The 19,863-nt window shown below is 39.6% G+C and overlaps 1 protein-coding gene across 7 annotated transcripts in view; it reads left to right on the top strand.

Moving 5' to 3' along the window:
• LOC122803484 (galactosylgalactosylxylosylprotein 3-beta-glucuronosyltransferase 1-like) overlaps positions 1 to 19,863 on the top strand; it is a 783,044-nt gene that overhangs the window by 703,578 nt on the left and 59,603 nt on the right. For 6 of the 7 annotated variants that reach the window (XM_044073112.1, XM_044073116.1, XM_044073110.1 and 3 more), the window contains one exon: positions 9,611 to 9,717. The exons of the other annotated variant lie outside the window; for it this stretch is intronic. In XM_044073112.1, the coding sequence (XP_043929047.1) occupies positions 9,611 to 9,697 (87 nt within the window). In that variant the 3' untranslated portion in view covers positions 9,698 to 9,717. The remainder of the gene's footprint in view (positions 1 to 9,610; positions 9,718 to 19,863) is intronic. 7 annotated transcript variants of the gene reach the window in all.

Raw genomic sequence — 19,863 nt, 5'->3', positions numbered from 1 at the left:
TTCTGCCTAGCAGTTCCACCATGTAGTTAACATTACTTACCTTTCTTACCACCTTGAGGGATCCTCCCAAGCTACTTGCAGCTTGTTGTGTCTGACAGGAAAGAGAACCTTTACCTGCTGCCTAATAGCATACTCTCTAGCTCGAGCATTCCTGTCATACCACACCTTTTTCTGTTGTTGGGCTTCTGCCAGGTTCTCCTGGGCCAAGCCCATGAGTTCCCTGAGCCTTGTCCTGAGGTTTCGGATGTATGCCATGACAGACTCCTTGTGAGATTCACACTCACCTTCCCACTCATCTCAAATTAAATCTAGAGAGGTCCAATCACCCTATGCCCATACAGCAACTCAAAGAGTGAAAAACCTGTGGATTCCTGGGAACCTCTCTTTAAGCATACAACAGAAGGGGCAAATATTTGTCCCACTCCCTCTTAAACTGATCTGCAAGTGCCCGTAGCATGGACTTGATTGTAGAGTTTAACCTCTCAACAAGATCATTTGTCTAGGGATGGTAGGGGGTGGTCTTCATGTGCTTCACCTCACAGGGCTTCCACAGACAAGTCAGCAGGTCTGACATGAAATTGGCACCTCTGTCAGTCAGTATTTCATTTGGGAAACCTACCCTGATGAAAATCTCCAACAAAACATTTGCCACCTTCTCTGACTCAATGGTGGACAAAGTCACTGCCTCAGGTTATCATGCAGCATAATCCACTACCACTAGGATATACTTTTTTTCTGTGGAACTTGGGGTATTCAGAGGACCCACAATATCCATAGCTACCCTCTAAAATGGCTCCTCAATTACAGGCAAAATTATCAAAGGAGCTCTCACCTTGTCTCCTGCCTTGCCTACCCTTTGGCACTGCTCAAAGGTCCTGCAGTACCTTGTTACATCTCTGGAAATTCCATGCCAATAGAAGTTCTGCATAATATGCCTTTTTGTACATTTTATGCCCATATGACCTGCAAAAGGAATATCATGGGCTATGGCTAGAAGTGCCAGATGGTAGGCTCTAGGTACTACCAACTGCTCTACTCTCTCACCTTCTAGCCCTCCCTCAGGGGTCCACTCTCTGCACATTAACCTTTTTGTCCCAGTATACAGATTCCCCCTTTCCTTGAGAATCAGGTGCCTCCCTAGCTACCTGCCTAAGGCCTTACAATGTAGGGTCTGAGAGCTGAACCTGTCTCAACTCTCTCCTTGTAACCCTTCTCAGCTCCCCTTACACAGGAAGTCTGGCATCCTCTGACAGTGGTTCCTCACTGTCAGCCTGGGTACTACTACTCACCTCTACCTTTGCAGTTACTCTGTCCAAGGGACCATCAGTACCCACAAGCAGCTCTAGCTCACATTCAGTCTCACTTCTACAGAGTAGCTCCTTCCCTGAAGTAACCACCTCACCAGTCCTGGCTGCAGGTATGCAGTCTGTCTGGGTCTCCCCTAGGCTACCAGACTCACATGCTTGTCTCCTAGCCTGACTGCGTGTAACTGCATAAGCATATGGTACTGCCTCATCCAAATCCTTCCCTATCAGGACATCTGCAGGATGGTAGTTTGGAACCCTTGTTGTCTCAAGACAACCTATTATTGGCATTTTGTCTTTGCCACTTACTGGCTCTCTCACCTTTTGTTCCCCACCTTGCCTCTGCAGACATATGTATGCCACAGGACTCCACTGGTTGCATTCAAAACATTGATCATCAATATTGCCAATATTGCCAGGTATAGGTCTCCATTCTTCCACAACTCATCTGAAGTAGCACATTGTCTATCAGCTAACCAGATCCTCATGTCCTCAGGCAAAGTGCTAAGGGCTTGTTCCCTCACCAAAAGGTCTACCAGCCCTTCAAAATTGGTGACCTGACATCCACCCACCCCCCTATGGAAATAAGTGCTCAGTTCGGCAACATATTCACACACACTTTCATCTGCCTTGTGTCTATGCTCACAAAACTTTTTCCTATACGTTTTAGGTGTTAGCGTAAAAAACTTTAATAGACAATTTTTTACAGCAGTATAATCAAAACATGCAGCGTCAGACATTTTAGTCAATACAGTTACAGCTTTACCATGGAGTAAGGTGGTCAGGAACCATACCCAGGGCCTTTGGTCAACACTATACTGTTTGCATACCCTCTCAAACATATGAATGAAACTATACAAATTATCCCCCTCATTAAACTGCGGAAGAAATTTACTGACCTTGTGTGCTTCTGGGGTCCAGTTACTCCCTTCCCCATTACCTTCATGACTCTGGCGAAGAGTCAGCATTTCTCTCTCATGCTTCTTCTGCCTCTCCTTTTCCTCAGCTTCTATCTCCAAATGCCTGGCCCCCAACTCAAGTCTCTTTAGCTCCAGATGGATTGTTAAGTCCTCTGCAGAAAGGTTGAGCTGTCCATTCTCCAAGGGTATTATATCTCCACTGCCAGTCTGATTGTCCTCCTGGTTGCTGTTTTCTGATGCAGCTGTAACCAAGGCTGCAATCAGGTCTGCCTTAGTCAGGTTTCCATGCACCAGTCCCCTAGCCTGGCAAACCTCTGCCAGCTGGCTCCTTGTCAGCTTTCCATACTCCTCTGCTGACATGCTGCCTGCTCACCCTGACTAACTAAGCTAACAAAAAAAATAAAATAATTGTGATCTGAACTCTGAGTATTCACTGCGTGGCTGATTTAGAGTACAAAACACCTTCAAAGCTCACTGTACACAAGCTACAGGGATTCACTCTATACAGACCACTACAAGCCAATTAGTATTTGCCAACTAATTAATATGAGATGTGGATATCCCACCTCTGACAATCAATTAATATGTGATGCCAGTGCCCCTGGCCCAGCAATCAAGGAGCATCAATCCTCCCCACTAACAGCAGTGAGGGTCATCTCATATAGGAGGAAAGGATAACAAATACACGCAATAAAGTCCAATTTCCCTTAAGAGCACACAGAGATCACAGTCAGTCCAGGGCTGGTTGCTCCCTTGCTCTCCAGGTCCCCAATAAGACTCCCCACTGGCATAGCTATAGGGTCCAGATCTCAGCCTAGTGGGCAAGCTAAAACCTCTAGCACCCTCTCTGTCCAACCAGTGCTTCATGTCCCTGCCCAAGTAGCTGACACACACACACTCACCCACTTTCAGATAAGAGTTTATACAACCACACAGACACTCCTGGGGAAGGCTGGGACAGATTCTTCAGCTGTGCCCCCTTTTTCCAGACTATATGGTAGTACCCTGCCACCACCCACTAATAATTATCAGCTACTCAAAGGCCCTTAAAACATTACTGTGCAATATTATCATCCATTTGGTAGTATAACTAAACAGCAAGACTTATGAGAATGACTTGGTACAGTGATCACTATAAATATGCAATGTACTCTAGAGCTTAAATTATCACTACACAAAACAGCCACAGTTGAAAGGTTTTTAAATATTTAATAATAAATAATAAAAACACAAGACAATACTTCTTACTACACAGTGCCAGTCAAGAGTTCAGAGATCACAGAGAAATACTTAAAATAATTCAGTAGTACAGTTCTGACATCACAGGAAAACACTTAGTGTAATCTTTCTAGTTTCTAGCTATTTCTAAGAGAAAACACAAATCTAAGATAAACTTATTTATAGAGCAAGACAGTGCTGATGAGTTGGATAGTCAAGACAAAAATGCTTAAAGCTCTCTGATTCTCTCTGTTTTTAAAATCACATTCCTGGTTCCCATTACATCATTCTTCACAATTCCCTGGGTTTCCAGGCTAACAGAAACTACATTTACATTCTTAACATCTCCTTGTGTTATCTTGCAGCTGGTCAGGAAGCAGAGCAATAAAAATACATTTGCATGTCTAAATCTAGCAGTTCAACTCTTGGTTAAAACAATAGAAAGAATGTCTTCATCTAGACGGGCTGGAGCAGACTTTAGATCAAAGGGTCATAAAATGTTATACTTGATCAGCTTTCTGCCAGCAGAGTGCAATGTTGTTACATGTTTTTGCAGTTTCAAATCTAACAGCAGTTTTTTTCCATTTAAGACAACAAGCCTGTGCCTTACATTAATATTTACAAATGATAGAATTATCTATAAAATTCTATCTGGCTAGGCTGGCAGCCTTCACACATACATACTGGAAAAAAAAGATTAGTGTTTTGGCCCATGAGAGTTTGCTCAGTTTGTGTGTAGCTATACAGCACAGGTTTCTTAGATATTTGCAGAGATGCTCAGTTGATAGGAGCATTGAGGGAGGTTGTTTAAAGTGAAGTTTTATGTCAGGTGGTATAAAAAAAATTGTTGTGGAGTGTCGTGGTATTTCTTGGGCAGGTGCTTCCTGCAACTCTAGTTCATTGGTGCTGCTCCGTGTTGACTAGTTGTGAGGTGGGTCCCCCCCCCTCCCTGCCATGTGGTTGTGAAGTGGATTTGGCGTTCATCGCTGCTGTGGCATGGATTGGGTCTTTGATTGTTGTGACTTCTGGAGACCTTCAGGTGTTTCCCATTTTGCTTCTCCTTGGCGTAGGAAAGAAAAATAAAGAGAGGTAAAGGAAAGCAGATCATATTGGTGACAGTTTTGAGGAAAGTAAAGGTGGAAGGGAGCGTAGTTGTGGCTGAAACATTTAGTAGACTTTTGACAAGACTGTTTTTGTGGGCTTTGAGGCATTCCATGTACTGGCCACACATTACGCTTGCGTGGTGTAGCGGTAACGGTCATCTGGGGCAGGGTTGTACAGGTTATGCCTCTCAACCACCCTCAGTTTGATTGGCCATGTGATATAATTTATAATATTCCGATAAACTTTTGAATATTCACGCATGGCAGCAACTTCAGCCCCGGAAAGCAGCCTGGCAGTTATTGTTTCTGCTTTGCTAAGGTGTGTATATAAAAAAAAAAAAAAAAAAAAAAGAATTTTTGACATGTTCTGTACCAGTGTGGTTTACAGGATATGGATATGATAAAGTGGCATTTGGCAGGGGAACAGCCCTATATTTAGAACCTAGTAAGTCCACATTATGGATGTTTCTGAAAAAATTATAGCTATTTCAGGGATGTTAGACTGAAATGTCAGTTTTTGTAACACTAGTCCTGTCAGTTAGTTTCACTTAAAGGTATTTATTATTCAAAGAGTTGATAAACTACAATTTAACGTGCACTTGTTCACCAAGAACATGGATGTCAGAGATCTAAGGAAGCAGACATTGTTGAATAAAAATCATACAAGGCAGGTAACTGGGGCTTACTGTCAATAACAGGTATGAGTTTATTTGCTAATGTAAAATGCACATTGGTGTGCTATTTGTTTAAGTGGATTAATTTAAAAAAAAAAGCTTCACAAGAGTTATATTAGCATCAGTAGTGACATACTCAATGCGGTACCTTCATTTTGAACACGATTTAAGTGGGGTTCAGTGCTCTCCATTATGCTTTACAAGGGCAAGAACCACTGCTCTCCTTTAAGCAGTTTTCTTACCTTTTTTCTTATTTTCAGACATAGGCGGTGCTTCTGAATTTTAGGGGAGTTCACAACTATCGGTCGGGAGGCATATTTCGGCTCTGGTTCTGTTGGCAATTTGCCAAGTTAAGGGGGTAATTATGAGATGGATCTATTGTTTGGCCTTTTGTTTTACTGCTTTAGGTTTGTTCAGATTTCTTGCAGTACACAGAACAGGTATTTTTTGCTGTGTTACCTCCCTTCACTATTCTGATGGTCTTCATACCTCTCAAGGGTACCTCAAATGGGGGTCCTAAAGCTTCAATGTAGGGAATGTTTTAACTGATAGCCGTGGTAAACAGAACAAATCATATTAACTTATTACACATCTTTGCATAAGTAAACCAGTATATTTTAAGCAGTGTATGACTGTCTTAGTTGAGGTTAAATAAGCTGCTACTACCATGTGTTCCACATTTTGCTAGTGTATATCATTTCAAGAGTTGGAAATTTCAGAGCTATGTACTCTCCTTCAGTTGAGGTGAAGAGGGGGCTGTAAGGGTAACACTGCTGTCCATGGGTGCAGAAAGACCCATGAGTAATGTCTGCATGGCATAGATTCAATTGTGGCCTTGGTCTTGAGTCTCAGTTAGATGCTCTTTGGGTATTGTTTTGGTGGCTGAGCTACAAGGGCAGGTAGGAAGGGAAGCTGTTAAAGGCGGCGGTAGGTTACAACGGATGAAGAAAGGAATTGGTTTGCAGAGGAATTGTATTGAATCGGAAACTTATATTCTCTGGTGCTTTTGGTGCAAATCAAGGATTGTTATTGTAGGACAGTTACTTGGGTTTGTCTATGACTTCTTTGTAGGAGCATAATGGTGTAGGACCCCTCCTTTTTATTCCACCATTTTTTTTTCCAGATTAGGGATTCATGACAATGTTTGAATTATACAATTAGTAGCGGGGAATTTGGGCTCCTGGGTTGATAGTAACCTGTTTCTGCTCCAAGATGTTGTGTGGCATGCTCTCGTAGAGTCAGTTCAGCAGTGCTACTGCACAAGTGTGCTTTATAGTGAGCGAGCACCATTATAGTTTGAGTTGGGCAGGATAAAGGTGTGCAGTTTGTCTTTAAAGGAGAGCTGTTGTTTAGGGACATGGTGGATTTGCATTTTGTATTGCAATAATGTATGTCTTGCTTACTAAGGTGATTTGGCTGTGGGTAGTTGTGCCCTTGGCCAGATTTCTTGCTTTGAGCAGTTGGAAGGTATGACTAAGGAGAGTGAGAAGCGGGAGGAGCAGGAGGAGACCTATAGAAGTTTACTGGTTTCTTAACAATGCTTACTAGCAGAGTCACCAGAGGGTTAAGGGATACAGTTCACTTCTACAGTTATATCAAAAAAAAAAAAAAAAAAGAGAGAAATTTTGTGAAATAATATGGTTACTTCAAATGTCTTTGTGTATTGCAGTTGATTTACATTTCTCTTTCCTTGCAGATGGTGTTACCCTGGATTTCAGTTGCTGGAGTGTTATGCAATGGGGGCAGGCACAGAAGATGTCAATGCAGAGCTCATATCAGCTGGAGGGCTGGAAGAAGTGGTCTCCTCAGAGGATTGATGTTGATGCAACTGTTTTTTCTGTTGTTGGAGCTATACAGAGGGAGGTCATTTTACCTATTCATGTGGTGTGTGTTGAGCAGTATGTGAGCACTGTGGGGGCTAGTAAGGATGAGATATGACAGCGGCACTGTGAAGTAGGTTAGTTTTAATAATGGGGAGGTTGGAGCCATCCACAGGTAGGGTAGTGCATTACGGAAGGTAGCGAGGGGAGCATTTATACCATTGCTTACTGTGGGAATGGGAGGGAAGTAGAAGAATATGGGGACAGTCATAACTGTGGTTGGGCTGGATTCTGGAGCTCGTTGATTGAATAGTTGGGTTTGTCTCAAGGGCAGTGAAAGGGGGTCTTGTGACCTATTAAAAAAGGGGGTGTGTGGAAGGGGAAAGACAAGGATACGCAATTCATTGGTGGGATGATGGTTCGTCTGATGGAATTAGGTTTAAACAAATTAAGGTTCGAGGTTTTACTTCCTATCCTTCACATGAGGGGATCTATGGTGTTACATTTATTTAGGTGCTAGGTAATGTATAGCAGTTCTATGGGGTAGGGATTCAGCAGTACAAGTGACAGGTGGGTAGGATATGTTCATTTGGACATCCTGAATTTTGGGGGGGGGGGTAATCTGTTACGTGGTTAATACATGGGAGTTTCCTTGGGTGTTTCTTATAATAATATGTAAGCCTTTTTCCAGGTGCTCATTTAGGGTAGTAATAGTTCATAGGGGTCGGGATCATTGTGGCTGCAGGTGCTTGAGGTAAATTGGGGGCATGGTGAGTCAAGTGTTTAGTTTGCACGAGGGGGGATTTTGGGTAGCACATATGTGGGGTAGAGTTACAATACTTGAGTGGCTTTTCGGGGTTGAGGTAAAGTATTGCTTGGGGTAATGTAGGGCCAAGGGAGGAGGAGGTTGTTGGAGGCAGCTGCCGCAGTGCTGTGCAGTGAGGTTGCAGACGGTGGAAGCAGGCTGTTGCAATGGATGTCCTGGTCACTAGAGGGGTGTTCAATGAGGCACACACAGGAGGAGTGCAAAGGGAGCAACAGAAGTGCATTTCAAAGGTATGGGAACTGGAAGGAGTGGAAGTCCCAGTTGCTACAGTGGTGCACAAGATGTTACAGGTAATCTGGTTTCATTGAAAGCTTATTAAGGCACATCAGTGTCGTGTGTGGGTCAGGGTATTGGGGGGGGGCTAGGTAGGAGGCATGTTAGGGCAGGATAAAATAAGGCTGGGGATTGTTAGGGGGAGCCTGGGGTTTTTATAAGTGGAATGGAGTCACAACACTCATTGGACCACAGGAAGCTTGCTGTCTTCTGTTCCCCCTCTGGTGTCTGGATGTTCATTTCAAGGATTTGGGGAAAGGAAAATGAGCAGCTGGAGGAAGTTTGCTGAATAGATAAGCAAGTTGAGGTAAGGATGCTGCTTTTTGGTGGAAGGTAAGTCAATGAATGGTGTATGAAGTGAGATGGGATGCTACTTCATAAGTAAAGTAAGTTGGATGGTAATTCAATAAATGGGATACGAAGTGAGTCTTGGATGCTGCTTCATAAGTAAAGTAATCGAGCAGAGGTATGGATGGTACTTACTGGAGCAGGGTGAGCAGGTACGCTGCCCTGATTAGCTTTACAAGGATGTTTATTCTGTATTTAGAATCAACTATATTATCAAAGCTATGTTATGGAAGTTTAATAAAGGTCGTCAAATGTCATTCGGTGTGATGTGTTTATTGAAGGGGACTGGGATAACTTGGATTTTTTGTTTTATTCTTCACACCCGCTGAGGTCATAAAGCTATTCTGCTCAAGACTGATATTTTTTGACTGTGTACTGTTATATAAAACTGCTTTCTGTCTCTTCCCCTTATCTGTGAACCTACCGACCCTTATCTTGCCATTGAATAAACTTGATAGCCACTTAAAGCAATTTCACTAATCAGCTGAGCTTTGCAAGCAAGGAAATATGACACTGGATGACTCAGAAGGAAGGTATAAGAAAGACAAGATCTGAATCTCACAGAATCCCACTTTATAAAAGGATGCATTATCTCAGCTATTTCTTTATTCTTATGCAAGATTTTTTTCATAGATGGTGTAATACATATGTATGAATACAAGTCATTGGCATTTTTACAGAGGATTTTTATATCCAACACTATTTCTCACTATTTCTGTTGTAAGCGAATGAGACTATGATCTGACAGGGCAGACATAGGCATTGTATTCTCAACAGCTGTACCTCCATATTGTATTATGAGCAAGAAATAACATTGCAAGAAACAAGATTATGCCAGCATGAATGCTTCCCATTAGGATATTCAGGGTTAGAGAACAATTAAAACTAGCAATAAGTAGTCACTGCACTGTTGTGTTGTGTAGAACTTCATGGCAAGATAAAAAATATGTACACTTTTTTTCAGTTTCTTCCCTCTCATTAAATAAGCCAAATAATGTAATGTATTATCTCTGGGTTAGTTCATGGAAGCAGTCTACTATGGCTGGACTCATTAACCCCAAATCATATTTTCTTTTACCCATCAGTGCCCTTTTAGTTTATTAAGTGTGTTTTCTTTGTTGCAGGTTTTGGTCTGGCACACCAGAACAGAAAAGCCAATGTTAATAAATGAGGGAAAGCAAGGATTCACAGACCCTTCAGTGGAAGTGTAATTTAAACAGGGATATATAATGTGAGTATAACTTCAGGATTTTAAATATTGTCTATTGCTACAATGTATTTTGTCCTCAGCTGGTCTGAGCTTCAGGCTTGTTTTTCTGTTGTACCCTATAAGCAGCTAATTTACCCCCCCCCACCAGCTCACTAAACAGATACCAGTAAGAAGTCAACAGTAGCAATTGTGTCTGGATGTCCTGGCACAATATCATAATGCAAAGGATGGGGTATCCTTTCCTAAGTGTTTTGGGCTTAGAATGTGCAATGATATAGGAACATCTGTGTGTGAATGCTTGTAATGATGAATGGCATGTCTGACCTTTATTTTGAAACATAGCTATATTATACAACCAAACCCTTATTTGTTTAGACTAAGGATAACCATCAATAGAATTGTCTACTGCACCTCCAGCAAACACCTAGAACAATCCATCTTAACTTTTTATCCATATTTAACATATGCCAGTAGTGTCCAAGATGGAGGGGAAGGGAGATACCTTAATTCTTGGCCGTTAGACCAGGCAGCAGATTCCCTTTAAATCTGCTTATGTTAGGATTTCTAAGGAAATAGTGAGATAACCCCTCAGGTGATTGAGATTCAGAGATAAACGTAAGTCCTTCATAGCTGATCTACTGAATGGCAGAGATGTACTGCCTCCCCCCTCCAAATGGAAGTAACAAAGTAGTTACCTTAACCTGTTAAAAGTACTGCAATGTCAATGAAAGTAATCAAGATGCTTAAAGGAAGAAACATATCAAATTATAAAGTGATTCACCTACTTAAATAAGTAGAAACTATTCTGAACTTCTCATCAGACAGGAAACATGTTGATGAAAGCTATGGTCTTAAAATCAGAATCAGATGAAGACCTGTTGCAAGATGAGGAACATAAACTGCTTCACATTGAAAAGAATAAAACAGTTTTGCTTTTTCATATAAATTCATCCCTACATACTTTTCCTTATATTCAGTTATATATGCCAATGATAAACAGCAGTAAGACTTTCTCAACATCGACAAAGTTTCCTTTTAGGGAATTACTACTGAAAAAATACGTCTTTGGAATGTAATTCCTCTAGTAGGCTACAAGGAAAAGTGAAACAGATGGGGTTTATGGAGAAAAGCTATGTCGTGTGGAATCTACAAATGTTATTCAACTAGATAGCATATAAACACAGATCCGAATAAAAGATGTGTCCTAAATACATTTCTGTAAGGCAGACATTTATGTTATTCCTACAGTGGCATAGCTGTTAGCACTGCTGACACAAAGATCTTGGTTTTTGGTCTGGTTATTGGCTGGGGTGCCTGCATGTCCTCTGTGTGTCAATGTGGATTTTTTTCTGAGGTTTTCAGGTTCCCCACACTTCACAAAGCGATGCCTAATGATGAACCACTAAACTATGTATATGTGTGAGTGCATGTGTGTGTGTGTGTGTGTGTGTGTGTGTGTGTGTGTCTGTGTGATTGTGTGCATATATATATATATATCTATATATATATGGTTTATAATCAAAATGTTGAGTGCAGATGCTCGCAGATGGACAATCAAAATACGGATGTTTGACTGTTCGTGTTACGGAACACTCCTTGTTTGAAATTCCTATCAGGAAATGCTACTGTGCATTCACTGATATGAAGTTGATGTATTGCACAGAGGTCATGGTGCAGTGCAGTTTGAGATATTTCTCCCTTTCCTCACTGTAGTGCAATCTCGGAGTTGGAATATATAGTTAGCAGGGGGTGTGATAGGCACAGCCCCCCACACAGAGGGGTGCAGGGGGGCTTGCCCCCCTGCAAAACTGTGATATACAGTATAGGCGTTTCATGTAAGTGTGCTCCTATATGAAAGTCACATACACTGTTCGACAACAATGTCAAATCTGCTGAATTCGTTCAACCGATTCAACATTGCGTCAAGTAGGATATTTTCAATTTCACCATTTTCTTTGATGTTGTGACGTGAAAATGTTTTTCCAGTCAACATTTTGATAGCAAACTTATATCTATCTATCTATCTATCTATATATATATATAGGGTTCATATTATGTTATCGAAACTTTAAAAGCTTGAACACTATATGGTCGAATCCATATGTTCGAACTTTTAAAATTTCGAAAACGACAGAAAAAAAAATAAAAAAACAGAAAAAAAAACCTACCTAACGATGCACCCCTGATGTGGGGGGCTGTGTACCCCACACTTCCTGCTCTTTAAATAGATATACAGTGCAGTAAAGGGAAATCTTCCCTTTCCACACTGAACGGAGATCTCCGTTAACACGTTCCAACATATGGATTCGACCATATAGCGTTCAAACTTTTAAAAGTAATAGGGAACCATATATATGTCTATATATGTGTGTGTGTGTGTGTGTGTGTGTGTGTGTGTGTGTGTGCGCGCGCGCGCGTGTGTGTGTCTGCACTTGATCGTATGTGTCTGATGGACTACTATCCTGTCCATAAATGGCTCTCTACCTATTGAGTGACAAGAAAGTCTTCAGCATCCCACAACCCTAAATACAATAATGTGGGTATCAGAAGCTCAGTGAATTAGCAGAGTCATGCTTTACCATGAATACACATGCAGCTTTACAGTGAAGTTCTTCTTGATTAAAAGGCCAAACACAGATTAAGGAACAACTGGTATGTCACAGTACAAAAAGTGAGTTAACCAATGAATGTTTCACAGATGAGGTCTGTGAATATTTTCTTTCTAAATAAATGTTTATGGATTATTCATATTTTATCCACTTTAAATACACAAGTTACACTAACAGTTTTCTTCAATTTGTCCCTGCAAAAACTCTACTGATATCACACAATATTTACAAGGCATGTTTTCCATGTAACTACTTTTATCAGAGTACATCATCTTTTTTACATAATAGGTGATGCAAACTAACTTATTTATGATATTATTTTCAAGCGCTATTCCCAAACCTTTCCAATAATAAAGTGTTGTCCATTATCTAGACTCAGCAGACTTATTTTATTTTATTTTTATCATTATTGCGTTAATTCCATTTTGGCATACTAGACTGGCTAAATTTAAAAATGACTTCTAAAACAAACAGACACCAAAGTAGCTAATATTGTGATAGATCAATGAACCCTGGAAATGAGGGATAAAATTGCATTATTTTCACAACATGATTTTTCAGACTACAAAGCTTTTAACTAAGCCTGAAAGTTTAACTAAAATTCTTTTAGCATGTTCCAGCCATAAAAATATGTTGCCAGTCTGCTTTAACTATATCATTACATCTCTTACGAAACTCCTTAAATTATTTGGTAAATCCAAACCTCATCTTCTCAAAGATAATATCAAAAGCATTACAAAAAAGCTGAAGAATACTTTCAGGTCCACCAAAGGAGGCCATGAACTTAGGCTGATCTATGAAGCCAAAATGTAATTATAAATAGGGTCATAGGTTCATAGGATGATACTAAGCTATTGGCCTGGAGGCCCTTATAAGCCTAGCCAAGAATTTCACCCATGTTCCCTCAAAGTCAGCACCTGTTTCCCATGTCCAGCAGGGACACATGTGGGATCCCAGGGGTGTATTTTCTGTGTCCCATTAAGTCATCCAGGTTCCTCTTAAAAAGGGCTAGAGAGGTACTCTGCTTGACATGGAGAGGGAGTCTATTCCACAGATGGGGGAGTCTTTAGGACAAAATCTATCCCGCCAACAAGTTCTATTAATGTCACAGACCAGAGTAAGGTCTTGCGTGCAGGTGAAGTTTGTCTTATGGATATGCAGCAACTCCATCAAGGCTGGGTCTGAAATGGCCTTGTATGCCAGTGGCATTTTTATCCATATTTAACATATGCCAGTAGTGTCCAAGACGGAGGGGAAGGGAGATACCTTAATTCTTGGCCGTTAGACCAGGCAGCTGATTCCCTTTAAATCTGCTTATGTTGATTTCTAAGGAAATAGTGAGATAACCCCTCAGGTGATTGAGATTCAGAGATAAACGTAAGTCCTTCATAGCTGATCTACTGAATGGCAGAGATGTACTGCCTCCCCCCTCCAAATGGAAGTAACAAAGTAGTTACCTTAACCTGTTAAAAGTACTGCAATCTCAATGAAAGTAATCAAGATGCTTAAAGGAAGAAACATATCAAATTATAAAGTGATTCACCTACTTAAATAAGTAGAAACTATTCTGAACTTCTCATCAGACAGGAAACATGTTGATGAAAGCTATGGTCTTAAAATCAGAATCAGATGAAGACCTGTTGCAAGATGAGGAACATAAACTGCTTCACATTGAAAAGAAAAAAACAGTTTTGCTTCTTCATATAAATTCATCCCTACATACTTTTCCTTATATTCAGTTATATATGCCAATGATAAACAGCAGTAAGACTTTCTCAACATCGACAAAGTTTCCTTTTAGGGAATTACTACTGAAAAAATACATCTTTGGAATGTAATTCCTCTAGTAGGCTACAAGGAAAAGTGAAACAGATGGGATTTATGGGGAAAAGCTATGTCATGTGGAATCTACAAATGTTATTCAACTAGATAGCATATAAATGCAGATCCGAATTAAAGATGTGTCCTAAATACATTTCAGTAAGGCAGACATTTATGTTATTCCTACAGTGGCATAGCTGTTAGCACTGCTGACACAAAGATCTTGGTTTTTGGTTTGTTTATTGGCTGGGGTGTCTGCATGTCCTCTATGTGTGAATGTGGATTTTTTTTCTGAGGTTTTCAGGATCCCCACACTTCACAAAGCGATGCCTAATGATGAACCACTAAACTATGTATATGTGTGTGTGTGTGTGTGTGTGTGTGTGTGTGTGTGTGTGTGTGTATATATATATATATATATATATATATATATATTTATTTATTTATTTATATATATACATATATATATATATATATATATATATATATATATATATATCTATGGTTTATAATCAAAATGTTGAGTGCAGATGCTCGCAGATGGACAATCAAAATACGGATATTTGACTGTCCGTGTTACGGAACACTCCTTGTTTGAAATTCCTATCAGCAAATGCTACTGTGCATTCACTGATATGAAGTTGATGTATTGCACAGAGGTCATGGTGCAGTGCGGTTTGAGATATTTCTCCTTTTCCTCACTGTAGTGCAATCTGGGAGTTGGAATATATAGTTAGCAGGGGGTGTGGTGGGCACAGCCCCCCCACACAGAGGGGTGCAGGGGGGCTTGCCCCCTGCAAAACTGTGATATACAGTATAGGCGTTTCATGTAAGTGTGCTCCTATATGAAAGTCACATGCACTGTTCGACAACAATGTCAAATCTGCTGAATTCGTTCAACCGATTCAACATTGCGTCAAGTAGGATATTTTCAGTTTCACCTTTTTCTTTGATGTTGTGACAAGAAAATGTTTTTCCAGTCAACATTTTGATAGCAAACCTATATATATAGATATATATATATATATATATATATATATATATATATATATATATACATATATAGGGTTCATATTATGTTATCGAAACTTTAAAAGCTTGAACCCTATATGGTCGAATCCATATGTTCGAACTTTTAAAATTTCGAAAATGACAGAAAAAAAAGATAAAAAAAACAGAAAAAAAACCTACCTAACCATGCACCCCTGATGTGGGGGGCTGTGTCCCCTACACTCCCCGCTCTTTAAATAGATATACAGTGCAGTAAAGGGAAATCTTCCTTTTCCACACTGAACGGAGATCTCCGTTAACACATTTGAACATATGGATTCGACCATATGGCGTTCAAACTTTTAAAAGTAATAGGGAACCATATATATGTTTATATATGTGTGTGTGTGTGTGTGTGTGTGTGTGTGTGTGTGTGTGTGTGTGTGTGTGTGTGTGTGTGTGTGTGTGTGTGTGCGCGCGCGTGTGTGTGTGTGTGCACTTGATCATATGTGTCTGATGGACTACTATCCTGTCCATAAATGGCTCTCTACCTATTGAGTGACAAGAAAGTCTTCAGCATCCCACAACCCTAAATACAATAATGTGGGTATCAGAAGCTCAGTGAATTAGCAGAGTCATGCTTTACCATGAATACACATGCAGCTTTACAGTGAAGTTCTTCTTGATTAAAAGGCCAAAAACAGATTAAGGAACAACTGGTATGTCACAGTACAAAAAGTGAGTTAACCAATGAATGTTTCACAGATGAGGTCTCTGAATATTTTCTTTCTAAATAAATGTTTACGGATTATTCATATTTTATCCACTTTAAATACACAAGTTACACTAACAGTTTTCTTCAATTTGTCCCTGCAAAAACTCTACTGATATCACACAATATTTACAAGGCATGTTTTCCATGTAACTACTTTTATCAGAGTACATCATCTTTTTTACATAATAGGTGATGCAAACTAACTTATTTATGATATTATTTTCAAGCGCTATTCCCAAACCTTTCCAATAATAAAGTGCTGTCCATTATCTAGACTCAGCAGACTTATTTAATTTTATTTTTATCATTATTGCGTTAATTCCATTTTGGCATACTAGACTGGCTAAATTTAAAAATGACTTCTAAAACAAACAGACACCAAAGTAGCTAATATTGTGATAGATCAATGAACCCTGGAAATGAGGGATAAAATTGCATTATTTTCACAACATGATTTTTCACACTACAAAGCTTTTAACTAAGCCTGAAAGTTTAACTAAAATTCTTTTAGCATGTTCCAGCCATAAAAATATGTTGCCAGTCTGCTTTAACTATATCATTACATCTCTTAAGAAACTCCTTAAATTATTTGGTAAATCCAAACCTCATCTTCTCAAAGATAATATCAAAAGCATTACAAAAAAGCTGAAGAATACTTTCAGGTCCACCAAAGGAGGCCATGAACTTAGGCTGATCTATGAAGCCAAAATGTAATTATAAATAGGGTCATAGGTTCATAGGATGATACTAAGCTATTGGCCTGGAGGCCCTTATAAGCCTAGCCAAGAATTTCACCCATGTTCCCTCAAAGATCAGCACCTGTTTCCCCTGTCCAGCAGGGACACATGTGGGATCCCAGGGGTGTATTTTCTGTGTCCCATCCAGTCATCCAGGTTCCTCTTAAAAAGGGCTAGAGAGGTACTCTGCTTGACATGGAGAGGGAGTCTATTCCACAGGTGGGGGAGTCTTTGGGACAAAATCTATCCCGCCAACAAGTTCTATTAATGTCACAGACCAGGGTAAGGTCTTGCGTGCGGGTGAAGTTTGTCTTACGGATATGCAGCAACTCCATCAAGGCTGGGTCTGAAATGGCCTTGTATGCCAGACACAGATCACCTCTGAGCAGTCGGTATGAGATTGAATAGAGGGACAGGGCTTTTAGTCTATCTGTATAGGATAGGTGTTTGAGACCCTGGATTTTCCTGGTCAGGAACCTCTGTGGTCACTCCAACTGCTGCATGTCCTTGCAAGGTACTCCAACTGCTGCATGTGCTTGTAAGGGGGCATTGTACTTGATAATGGGTCTGATAAGGGAGAAGTACAGGGATGTTATGACCTCCTTATACCTGGATTAAATACTCTTATTTATGAGGTGGGCCATGTAGAAAGCCTTCCATACAATGGAGGCAACATGGTGGTTAAAAGTCAGATTGCAAACAACCTGGGTGTCCAAGTCCCTCACGACTAATTGCATGGTTAGTACATTGTTTTTAATGTGATAATTAATGGAAATGACATTTTCCCCAAAGGGGATAATGATACATCCTTGTTAGTTTTCATAAGGTTCCAGTTGTTTCTAACTATGTGTGTAAAAGTGTCTGAAAAAGTACTATATTCAACAATACAGGCTGTGTTATATTTAGTTTTGCTGTCCTGTGTATTATAATCCTTAGTAAATGAGTAACCTAAAAGTGCTTTATACTTCTTACCCCATTCATTCTTCACTTCTTCCAAAATCCCAGAAACTAATTCCATGGGGTATTCCCTTTCTGGAACCTTATGAAAACTAACAAGGATGTTTACATGAGGGTAGGCAAAGAACCCATTTTTACATATAGGGTAGGAAACAACTTTAAGAAACTCTTGGAACAAGGAGAAAGAGGGAAATTACCATATAAAAAAACTGCACCTTGTGGGGCATGTAGTGTGTGTTCTTTTATATGGACTGAGGATACCATTAGACTTAACAATAGTCTCAAAAGTGTGGTGTAGCTTGTTAAGGGGAATTGTAGATCCAACATGTTAGTATATATTGCTATCTGTACTACATGTATGGCATATTATATTGGTAAAACCGAGAGACCCTTCAAGGACAGAATTTATGAACACCTATATGAAATTAGAACTCATAGGGAGACCAATGCTCTATATAAACACAGCACTGCATGTTCAGGTGTATCCAGTTTCAAGTTTGGTATTATTGATATAGTTAGGTATGGTTTGCACAAGGGGGGGGGGACCTCAAGAACCATTTACTATACAAAGAGCTGATATGGCAGCTCAGGCTGAATTCAAACTCACCACCAGGTTTAAATGACTATATCAGTATAAAATCTGTGCTACATAAAAAAGCTGAAAGTATATAATAAATCAAAAGATTATAAATTTTTATATATTTTTTTAAAACTGTTGCACATTTTTATTGCTTGTATTTTATCAGTTGAATAATTATATTACTAAAGTTTGTACATAGAATATATATGTGTTTATTAAAGTCTTGAAAGCTGGGAAGTCTTTTTAAAATTGAATGTTTGTTTTTTGAACCTGTATGTCTTTAAATAACAATTAATGGATTCTTAATTGTTTGTGATTTTATACATAAGTGTATCATGATATCAGTGCTTTCATCTGATGAAGTCTATCTATTAGACGAAAGCGCTCATCCGTTGTGGTTGGAAGTAAAAAGAATCGATTTTATTACCAGTGTGGTGGTTTGGACTTTGTTTCTTTACTACTTGGTTTGGTATCAGTTCTATTTTCTGTTGGTTTTGTTCTGGTCTGGACTACCTGCTGGTGTTCTTAGAAAAAGCAACTGCTTTGTTAAATTTGGCACTGATATCATGGATTCATCTTCAGGTGATACCACTTTGCTTGACAATATGCATATGTCTAGTCCTAAACTTTCTTCTTTGGCTGCTGTGGAGCTCTCTTCCATACGTAGTGAAATTGCTGCTCTGAAAGGAGATTTGACTGTTCTCCTTGAGTTGACCAATCGTAAGGAACCAGCAGGTGGCGCTGGAGCTCCACCAAATGAGGAATCGTGTGCAGGAGAAGAGGCAGTTTTTTCCTTTAGGTCATCTCCACACTCATTGTTTGTGAGTAGTAGTGGAGGGCAGCTAAGAGGTGAAAAAGGATGTGGCAAAGAAAACAAGCGTACAAGAGGTGAAAACAGCGACCTTTTTCAGTTGGAAAACCCACGAGGGGCCAAGGAAGGAACTGTATCAGAGGGGAACACTTCTTTAACATCAGGTACTGTTTCTAAAACTTGTAAACGTTCGGGTAAGCAGGCGCTACTGACTAGATGTGAAAAGTGTTTAGTCAAAGATAAAAACACATTGTCAGGGCAAAACCTGAACTTCAACAAAGTTTTTGAAAAGACTTACCACTTTGGTGGTGAAATGGACTATGGCAAACATGGTTATGACACAGTGGTTAAAAATGTTAATGTACCTATGTTGAAAGAAATGATTTATGCTTTTGACAAAAAACTGTTTAAATACAAACGTTTGCAGTTAGATAACAGTTATTTGAAAAGTTGCTTGGCTAATAAAATTGTACCACACGGGCTAAGGCTCTTCAAATACCCTTTTGGTATTGACTATAATGAAGTTAATATTAACAAATTTCATTTTTTTTTTTACTCCTGTGGTCTAGGTTTACTTGAATGTATCACAAAGTGTAATGAAGAAATGCTATTAATTTTGGCTGAGGAACTTAGTAAACTGAACACTAATATTACAAGTGATCTATTGTTTTGTGAATATGAGAATTTATATGGGAACGTTCTTTATAAGGTTGATAAAAAAATTCAGGACATTCGTGTCACTAAACAAAAGAAGTTTTTGAGGGACAAAAGGCAATATGAGACAGGGAAGGTTTATGTGGGGCCTTCTGGAAATTACAAAAGAGGACCAGGGTATAAATTTTATGAAAATCATGAGAAAGAATACAGTGATATTCACCCAGTGTCTG

This window comes from Protopterus annectens, chromosome 5.part1 (assembly GCF_019279795.1).
Source record: "Protopterus annectens isolate FY-2018-M chromosome 5.part1, PAN1.0, whole genome shotgun sequence".
Classification (NCBI taxonomy): Eukaryota; Metazoa; Chordata; order Ceratodontiformes; family Protopteridae; genus Protopterus; species Protopterus annectens.
Note: the sequence above shows the minus strand (reverse complement) of the source record. Positions and strands in the feature narration are given on the sequence as shown.